Here is a 9963-nt window from a genome sequence, read left to right as displayed (position 1 = left end):
TATACTATAGTAAAAAAATATACAATAATTAAGAAAAAACAAAATAAACAATTAAAGTTGTTCAAGGGAAGTTGTTGAATGTAGAATTAAGAGAGTGGAATAAGATATTTAGAACCAAATTAAAACATTTAATGTAACATTCAAATTCAGTTAACATAATAGCCAGTTTTCTAAAATTTTAAGTAGATAGTAGATACGTTAAAAAATATCCGTTGGAATTTTCAAAATAAGGGCTAATTTTAGCTCTGTATTACTAAATGTACATTAATCGAGCGAATTGACTCACGTGAAGGAGACGTTTAGATTTTCCCGGACCTGACGTCATTGTCAACGCTCCTTTTTTATTGGCTTAGCACACGGAGAGCACGGCGTTCCCAGGACAACGAAACCCCAAACAACCGAGGAAACCCCGGCGACACCTCAGGTTAACAACGGCTAATTAATCACCCACGAAGACTGCGCATCGAAACGTGCTTGAAGTAAATTAATCCAAAATTGTTTTACGCATTAGAGAGTTCAGAGGAGTTAGGTCGAGAAGGCGGGAATCGACGAAAAGCACCACCGACATGGTACATCAGTTAACTAACCATGGAGTCAACGTTAGCTCCACTGCTACAAACAAAGCAGTTAAGTTACTGCTCATCTGTACATTTAGTGTTTTCCTATGTGTGTTTCATTGCGACAGAGTCGTGAGTGGGCGCACAGCCAGCGGGAGAGGCTGATGTCTCAGCGGCAGAACCAGGAGCTGGTCCGGCAGCAGGAGGTTAAGCGCGTGGACAGAGAGCGGCAGATGGAGGCCGGTGTGCGGGACGAGGGCAGCTTTGAGAGGAGGAGGTACCAGCGACAGATGCAGGAGGAACTCAAGGAGAGGCAAACGAAGAGCGCTATGCTGAAGGTGTGTGTTTCTTTCTATTGTGCAGGTTGTGTCAGACAAGTTGCCTCAATTATAGGTTTTCTTCACTTAAAGTTCTTGCCAGCAAATTGTGTCCCAGACACATCTGTGACCATAATGCTTAAAAACAAAAACTCAAGGATTCGCTTTGATGTCATTAGAATTCAATTATGCAACACTGGGTTGCACAACGAAATGCAGTAATACTATTTTCTGCACAAGAAAAGCATGACACTAACAATACAAAAACAGTAGTACATAACTGTAGTTCTTTTTTTTTTGGAGGTGCATAAGGAGGAATGTAAACAGCAGGCACAAAAACAATTATCTGTGCAGATAATATGGCCTGCATCTTAATATTAAAAAATAACATTAAGGAAAAAGTGTCCATCCACTTTAACTATGTTAACTGGTGACAATGTAAGTTTATTTTACTGTAGACTAAAACTGAATTGCCCTCTTCTTACTTAGGAAGATGTTCAATAATTTTTCTTTTTAAAACAACCTTATATTACGGGTAACATGGAGAAGTTGTGAGGAAGCTGTTTTAATGAACAATACTCCAAATTTAGCAATAGTTGGTTAATTTCTGTTTTATTGGTAATCACAATTATTATTCAAATCAAAGCCCATTGGTGGTGTGAGATCCAACCTTTGATAAACACTGCTTTATACAACACTATGCTGTCTCATCAATGTATAAACGGTAACTTACCTAAACTCAGATGTAGATCATCATAAATTAAACTTTCACTTGCAGGCGGAGGAGGAGAGAATAAACAGAGAAAAGCAACTCGAGCAAGAGGAGAGAATGGCTAAGGAGCTGTCCCGCATCAACTATGAGACACAAAGAGAGGAGAAAATGAGACAGCATGTTAAAGAGAACAGGTATACGCACACTTATTCATTACCCGGACTTACTTTATATTCTGGGGCAAAATACAAATGCAACACTTCTTGCTTTAATGTCATCTTTCTCTGCTTTGGTCTCTTCATTATTTATGCAACTATAACTATTTAAATACCTTTCAGCGTGGAGCTTCGAGAACTTGAGTCAAAGCTGAAATCTGCATATTTGAATAAGGAAAGAGCTGCACAGATTGCCGAGCAGGAAGCTATGAGGTGTAAGACAATGGTGAGCACTGTCCTCATTGACTTAATTTAACAAAAACAAGTCTGAACCGATTCTTCCTTTAAATACCTCTAGATGCTTTTCTTTGCACAATGGCCATCGAGCAGAGATCTAGTGTTATTATTCCAAAATTCTAAATGCAGAACATTCAATACAGGCTAGATGCTGTGTATGTTCTTTTTCTGACATTAGCGTGAGGAGGCAGACGTAGCCCGCAAGATGAAGAGCGAACATGAGCGAGCAGACGTTGAGCAGCAGAAAGTGGAGCAGAAACGCCACGAGGAGCTGGTGAGGTGTCAGAGAGAGCTGGAGCAGCAGCTGGTGGAGAAGGAGCGCAAGAGACAAGAGGCATACGAGGAGTTCCTCAAAGAGAAGCTCATGGTTGATGAGATTGTCAGGAAGATTTACGAAGAGGATCAGATGTGAGTCTTACAGTCTTTAAGACGAATGCACCATGCATAAATAGTGTACACATTTTTAGTTCACTGGTTCAGTATTTGTATGCATTTCCAATAAAGCGTCTACTAGCATCCGTTTCTTCCAGAGAAACCGTTAAGGCTGTGGTAGTATGATGGATTTATTAAAACAAATAATGTTGTTTTCTGAAGGGAGAGACAGCTGAAACTGGAGAAGGTCAGAGCCACTCAGCAACACATTGAAGCATTCAAGAAACAGCAGGCCGAGTGGAGACGCATGGAGCAAGAAAAGATGGAGGCCGAGAACAAACGCATCATGGAGTTTGTGAGCCATCGGGAGCACATGGAGGAGAGCAATATGGCTAAGATCAGAGAGAGAGAAAAGGGAAAGGAGCATCTTCATAAAATAGTTAAGACAACTTTTTACTTTTATCTTTTCATTCATTGACACATGCCTGTATTTACCACTAAAAATCTTTCCTCTCTGTTCTCCTCTAGCTTTCTGACCAGATAGAAGAGGAGAGGCAGCAGCGTGAAGAGATGGAGCGAGTCCGTGAGGAACTTTATTTTGAAGAACACAAAGAGGCTATCAGGCAGAGAGACATTGTAAGTATCATTGCTTTACTGTTTCACTATTTAAACATCCATATTAAGCAATTCTACAGTTGAGACAAAGTAATAACAAATATGTTTATTTATATACTGGATATTAAGGGTCCTAGTCATTTAGGAAGTTATTATCAATTAATTTGTCAATCTTATTTTTTTTTAATTAATCATTTGATCTAAAAAATATTGTAAAACAATGAAGAATAACCATTATGAGACAAGAGACATACACAGAGTCCTGTGTGCTCCTGAAGAATCGTAATGTTTCTCTAAACATTCATCGAACAGGAAGAGATGGAGAAGAAGATCAGGCAGAGGCTGATGATGCAGCAGAGCTGCCAGCAGCAGATGGCTTTCAAAGAGATGCGAAGGCAAGCCGAGAAAGAGGAAGAGGAGGCCTTCAGGAAAATTATGATGGCTAAGTTTGCAGAAGACGATCGCTTGGAGCAGATGAATGCCCAGAAACGACGCATGAAGCAACTGGAGCACAAACGCGAGGTGGAGAAACTGTTAGAGGACAGAAGACGGCAGCATGAGGTGGACATGGTACGAACCACACTCGCTGTTTACATAATCACATCAAGAATGAGGTGGAGCTGGTCTAGATTTACTGTCAGGGGTCAGGCTGCTAGTATTTCATCATGGAAGGCAACAGGTAGCAGCAACTAAATTGTATCATGATGGTATTTGATGACATTAAAATGTATTAGTGAGAGTAGCCCAACAAGACACACATCCCAAAGTTTAGTAGCAAAGCTGAATACTGAAAGATTTGAGGTACATAAGTGAAACACAACATAAACTCTACTGTATCATCTTAGAACACAACATAAACTCTACTGCATCATCTTTGATTGTAATGTCAGTTGGTTGAGTTGAATGACCTGCTTTAATAATAACATTGATCGCTCTCTTCAAGGAACTGGAGGCTAAAGAAAGAGCAATGGAGCAGGAGAGGGAGGCGCTGCGTCGGCAGATAATTGAAGAGGAGAGGCAGCGACTTCTTAAGCACCACGCAACAAAACTCCTTGGATACCTACCAAAGGTATGGTGCCGTGTATGAATCATAAATAATGTCACACAGGTGCATATCTCCTGTAGATCGAACAAGTTTGTGACCGTGAGTGTATCCATTTTCAGGGCTTGCTCCGTGAAGATGACCTGGAGCACTTTGATGAAGACTTCAGAAAAAACTTTAAAACACGTCAGGCAGATATCTTCTCTGAGGACGGCTGGGATAGCGATGAGTGAATTACATACTTTGCCACTAGATGGCAGTTTAAGGTTACAGTAAACTAAAGTTCTTTCATTTCTCAGCGTTCACGACAGCGCATGTATTCAGTAACAACAACATTATTAATTGACATGTTTTTATTTGGATTGTGCTGACAGGATCTTAATCGAAATCATTCCAGAAGAGATCTGAGGCTGTCTGGTGGCTAAATGTGACAATAATTAGGAGACAAATCTCTAAATCTAAATTCTTCTATTTGTCTGAACCTCTCCGTGTCTATGACTTCCCCCAGTCTAGAGCTTTCATGAACTCGTCTTCTGTGAACGACAGCAGCTTGGCAGCTTCAAAATGCATCTGCACAAAAACAAAAGTCAGCTGTTGATTAAACTCTGAACAGGGTGTGTAGTAACAGGCTGTGTGACATAGAGACGCGTACCTTTTGTCTTTTGAGGATGTCAATCAGCTTGAGCTGTTTCTTGAAACCCACGATGAGTTCTGCTTTCTGTTTTTTTAGCATTTTGTTTTCAGAAAGTAGGTTTTCTTTACTCTGATGTTCCTCGCTTATCTTGTCCTTATTCAAAATGATTTAAAAGACTGGAATTAGTAGAAGTTAAACACATCTTAACTTTTAACAATTAAAAACATGTTGAAATCCAGTTGAAGCCGGTACTTTATGTAAATCCAAAGGGATGAATGAATGTTCCTCTATCGAACTTTAAATATCTTATCCTACGTTTTCCATACATGAAAGCCTCCTGATCTCTTTGCATGCTTCAGTTTTATTTTTTAGGTCAGTGGACTCTGCAGTTTATTACTGTGTGACGTTATGGAGCTCCCTGTTTCAATATCTCTTTGATCTGGAACTTTTATCTGCTAAAAGGATCAATGATCTTTTTACCTTAAACATGTTAGCACTTTACGTTACTTCACAAATACTTTTTTGATCCTCAAACTATAATAATAAGACATTCATAATCACAAGGCTTTAGAATTATATTAAATGAACCCTGTTACACAACACATGTTGCTGCTACGCCCTGTACAAGTGGAATAGATTTGTTATATTGAAATAAAGATTTGATTCTTTGTGATTGTTATAAATATTATATAATTTTTTATTTTAAGTTTTAATAATTACATGTTTGATTTATGCTCCTCTGTATCATTTTAAATGATTTTAAATGCACACTGTTTAGAAAGAACTTCAGCTTAGAAAGATTAGTTAGCTTACAAGTCAGCTACAGTTCAACAGTATTCTTTTATACATGACCATCTGTAGCTTGTAATAAAACAACATTTGAATAATTAGATTATGTTTATCAGCACTGTAATTTTCAAACCTTGTTCATCTGTTTCATCTTGTTGAGTTGAGTCTTTAACCTCTCCACCTCCTCCAAAGCTCTGTTCAGACGAACCTCCACAGTGCTGTGGACGGCCGCTGCTTGTTTGTGGGATCTATTCAGATTTTCTATTTCCTGCACAGAGCAAAGCCAGTTCACATGAGTAATGGAAGAACAATGGTCTAACATTGTCGGCATTGACATGTTACAGACCTTGTGTAATGCAGACACTTGCAGTTGAAGACCACCACATTTCTTGTCGGACTCCTCTGCTAAAGCTCTGTGCTTTTCAATCTGTGTCTGCTGGATGGTTGTTGTTTTCTGCAGTCTGGCTCGTTCCTCCTCAAGCTCCTTCATTTTTGCACTAAGTTTAGCATTTTCATCATCCTGCAACAACGGACACATAATGTTATTAATAAACAATGTGAAGTCATCTATGTTCTTCCATCACTAGATGGCGCACGGCTGTTCAACTGATGCTCTGTCTTATCAACAAATTACCTTCTTATAATATTCACATGAGAGTTGATCCAGTTCCTCTTGCATGATCCGTAGTTTTGCCTTCAGAAATCGTATTTGAGCATCTGAAACGCCTTAATAAAACAACAGAGCAACACAGTTAGACTTATGAACCCACAAAAAATACATTAAGAAGTATCACATGCTATTACTGACAAACTATTATTTAATGTTAAAGCTCCAATTTAGATTTCATTGAGGAATTCTTAAGTGGCAAGATTTCCTCATGGAAAATCATTTCTTAGTAACTTTCAGGTCCTCTTGGTTAGAAAATGTAATGAATAATGGGTAATAAGTAATAGTTATTCTTGTAAAACATATTCAGACTCTAAAGAACTGAAAACTGTAGTAGACCTGTGGAGTTTTTGTGTAATTCTAAGACAAAATGACATGTCTTTAAATAAATATTTGCGGAACTTGTTCATCATCACTATTAATGAATAAAACCTGGGTTTACTTTTCACAAAGTGACATAAACATTACCTGATCCTTCATTGTCTCCAGCATTAGCCTCGTCATCCACAACATTGTCATGAATCACGCTGTCGTTCATCTTCTCCTCCATGCTCCGTATCGTCTTCGCCACGAAAAAATCCTCTGAGTCTCCTACAGCTGCTAAATCAACCACTTGAGATATCTTTGGGGTTCTGAAATCAAGCGAACATACATGACCTGCAGTGTTATTTTCTCACAAATAAAACTGGTCGAAAACAACTCTAAAAATGATTTACAATCAAACTCACACAGTGTTACAGTGAGGCTCTTTTCTTTGTTTTCCATTACACATGTTTGATGTTGATGTGACTTTTTTTTTGGTCACCACCTAAGAGGAGGGATGGCAATTAGAAAGAGCATAATGACATGTAGGCCTAAAGCATTAACAGACTATACCTGTGGATCGTAAACTAATCTGTGGAGCAAAGTGTCTTCTGGTTTCAGAAATACAAACTTTATAATCTGAACTTATACCTTCACACCAGGCTCCTGCATAGTGCACTGTTGAGGCTTTATCTTCCTGAATAGATAGACAGAGAGACATAAAGAAAAAATTAATTATAGTAATGATATTTGTCGATTAAGTCCTTTGTCTTACACTGCTTTAATTAACAATGAATATTTGAATGGTCTGTATGGAGGCTGGAATAAATGTAAACTTCTGAAAATGAACCAGTGAAAAGTCAATAGCCATTCTGGTGACATGCCCAAGCCTCCAAAGATCTGAGCCTCGGATATTTACTACCTTGACTCCTCTTCATCCTCAATGTCCGTGAGCAGGAGGGGGGGAAAGGGTTTTGACAGAACTTCACTCTGTTCTCTCTAAAATCAGATAAACACCAAGAGCTAGATTCACTTTTTAAAGCAAGTATTTACTCATCAAAATGTCACCATGTGGATAATAACTTACCATAAGTTGGTCTGCCTGTCTTACTAGATATGCTGTTTTGGCTTCCAGTTCTGCATTTAAGAGTCTGAAGGAAATAAAATGGAGAATGATAATATTTAAGGGCTGCTTTTAACATATACAAGGATTTCCAGAGCTACAGGACTGCAAGAAATACAACTACATCCACCATGTTTGTAATAATATTTATACTAAGATTTAGTGCCTTATGGCATCTTTAATAGATAGAAAATCCAGTTTAGATGTTTTGCACATTAACTCTCTTACTTGTGATATTAAAACGTTACGTATGGTTTCTAATTGTAGGTTTACACATGATGAATTTCTCTCTCGGAAGGTTTGATGACAGAATGAAGTGACCCTGATCAAATAGAGTTTAACCAGTGTATAAGAAGAAGCCTTATTCAATGTTTTTCTAAATATGTGGATCACTGCTTCTTGAAAACGTGAGAGAAATATATGTCTATTGGAACAGGTGCTCTTACTTGTATTGTTCTTCCTTTGCGAAAAGTTCATCTGTATGGTTCTTTGTTGGACCAGAGGCAGATTTTGCCTGCGGTCTCACTTCAACCATCTTGGACCTCACAGCCTTACTGCTAGAGGACGGACGTTTCTTGGGATAAACAAGACAAAGCAGCAGACTTTATAACATTAATTCACTCAGGTGAAATTTCACATTTAATGAGATTGGATTATAGTTTAAAATAATTTGCATTTCACCTTGTTTTTAAAAAATCTTAGCCTTACCGATACATTGGCAGACAGAACAGTATGTTTGCTGATACGAAACTGCAGCACAGAAATGGCATTTAGTTTGTCCACCAGGGAGCCCTGGCAAGTTAATTATTCATCTACAAAATGTTCCACTTAGTACAACTACTGGTCACAAAAATATTTTAAACTTTCAAATATTAATGTTGTTATTTGCCTTAAAGACACAGTATCAGTTAGACTGTATGCTGTATGCCTCTTACCCCTGTACTCACACTTTTCAGGTCAGTGACCACAGATCTTCCTGATTAACTGAAAGGCATAAACACGCTCTATAAAGGCTCTTCAATAGAAAGTGGCACCATATTGGGACATGTTTGTACACCCAGGTTGAAGTGATTTAGTGATTGGAGGATGTGACTTATGCTAGTGCACTTTCTATGCATGTTGAATTCAAAGATAAAACAAGCGCAACAGTTTGGCTCTTTGCATTAAATGTTTTACACACTGGGAAAAATGTATTAAAGCAATGTGTGACTAATGCTTGGGGACAAAATCCAAACTGCATGTGATTGTTATGTGGAAGTAGCGTGACTAGTTAACGTTAGCTTGTGTTAATGTTTGTTGACAAAGATCAGCGACTTCACCGGTTGGAAACACATAATTAGGTTTAAACTTTTGTTGATGGCAAACAGACAGTTTTGTATGAAACAATAAGGCTACAAACCTGCGAAACGACGGGCTGAGACGGACGGACGTTTTTATCAAACCTTCTTTCAGCCATTGTGGAAACAGGGAGACGACGCGGCTCAGGTTGCATAGCAACTACTTTCTCAGTTCGTGCACAGTACGGTAGCCTCCTACGGACAGTTATGGGCGAACTTTCAACAAAAGTATTAGGCTACAAATTATATTGTTTTCCAAAATATATTGATTTTAAATGATTTAATAATAAAGACTAGTTTGAATTACACAATGAATTGGCATTACGTAGTTATAAAAAGTTTGTAGACTAATTTAACACAAAACATATTTCCTGAAATACTGGCTTTGTGGCAGTGATATTTGCCCAATAAACCAGCCTACTTAAAGTAGTAATCCAGGTATTTAGCAAATGTGTCAATAAAGTTGTGTGACTCAGTCAGAGTATGTGTGTCATAAGCCTGATCAAATAGAAACGGTTTGAGTTTGCTTTTGACTGTAGACACAGATGTGACTGGTCTCATGTGATCAGGCAAAAGTGAGCTGCTGAGCCCCTATTAACCCCCTGCTCGTCCTTGTCTCATTGTAGCCTACAGTATCTTTGTAGTGGAAGTTTAAATGGCCCCAGTTTTTTGTGTGGTAATTTGAGGTGCGGTGTGGCCTTATAAAACACACGGAAATGTCAGAACATGCACCTTGTAAATATAATATCAACTGAAATAATAACGTCACACTCTGCCTCTCTGTCTTTTCTTCCAGCCACATTCCCACTTCCTCAAACACACTCATTACCATTCTCTTCCTGTTCACCAGATGCTCGCTGACTTTTTCTCTTGTCCCAGGTACCTCACTTCCACATCCAGCCACTCCCTCAGCTGTCCTGCAGTAACCCCTGTCTCTGCAGTCCCAGTCACCTGACATTCCCCTCCTACCTTCTCACCTGTTTCCACTTTCCCTTGTCAGGCCTGCAGTATTTAACCAGCCCTTTTCACTCACTCCCGTCCAG

The 9963-nt window shown here is 38.7% G+C and overlaps 2 protein-coding genes across 2 annotated transcripts; one reads left to right on the top strand and one right to left on the bottom strand.

The window, feature by feature from the left end:
• The first annotated feature begins 395 nt into the window (after positions 1-395).
• Positions 396-4425, top strand: mns1 (meiosis-specific nuclear structural 1). Its single transcript, XM_068731120.1, has 10 exons — positions 396-569; positions 686-895; positions 1653-1780; positions 1925-2027; positions 2217-2446; positions 2633-2849; positions 2939-3046; positions 3338-3595; positions 3969-4094; positions 4190-4425. Exons 1-10 carry the CDS (start codon positions 567-569, stop codon positions 4298-4300), a joined length of 1494 nt encoding a protein of 497 aa, XP_068587221.1. The 5' UTR covers positions 396-566; the 3' UTR covers positions 4301-4425.
• Positions 4426-4542: 117 nt separating this feature from the next.
• On the bottom strand, positions 4543-9054 carry tex9 (testis expressed 9). Its single transcript, XM_068731121.1, has 12 exons — positions 8983-9054; positions 8030-8157; positions 7548-7611; positions 7383-7459; positions 7112-7157; positions 6886-6965; positions 6626-6789; positions 6125-6216; positions 5837-6010; positions 5624-5758; positions 4720-4854; positions 4543-4637 (listed from the first exon to the last, which is right to left on the bottom strand). Exons 1-12 carry the CDS (start codon positions 9037-9039, stop codon positions 4560-4562), a joined length of 1230 nt encoding a protein of 409 aa, XP_068587222.1. The 5' UTR covers positions 9040-9054; the 3' UTR covers positions 4543-4559.
• Positions 9055-9963: the final 909 nt, after the last annotated feature.

The sequence above is a fragment of the Cebidichthys violaceus genome, unplaced genomic scaffold, assembly GCF_023349555.1.
Source record: "Cebidichthys violaceus isolate CVI_PGR_0920_01 unplaced genomic scaffold, fCebVio1.0.p SCAF_5, whole genome shotgun sequence".
Classification (NCBI taxonomy): Eukaryota; Metazoa; Chordata; class Actinopteri; order Perciformes; family Stichaeidae; genus Cebidichthys; species Cebidichthys violaceus.
This window is presented reverse-complemented; position numbering and strand designations above follow the sequence as displayed.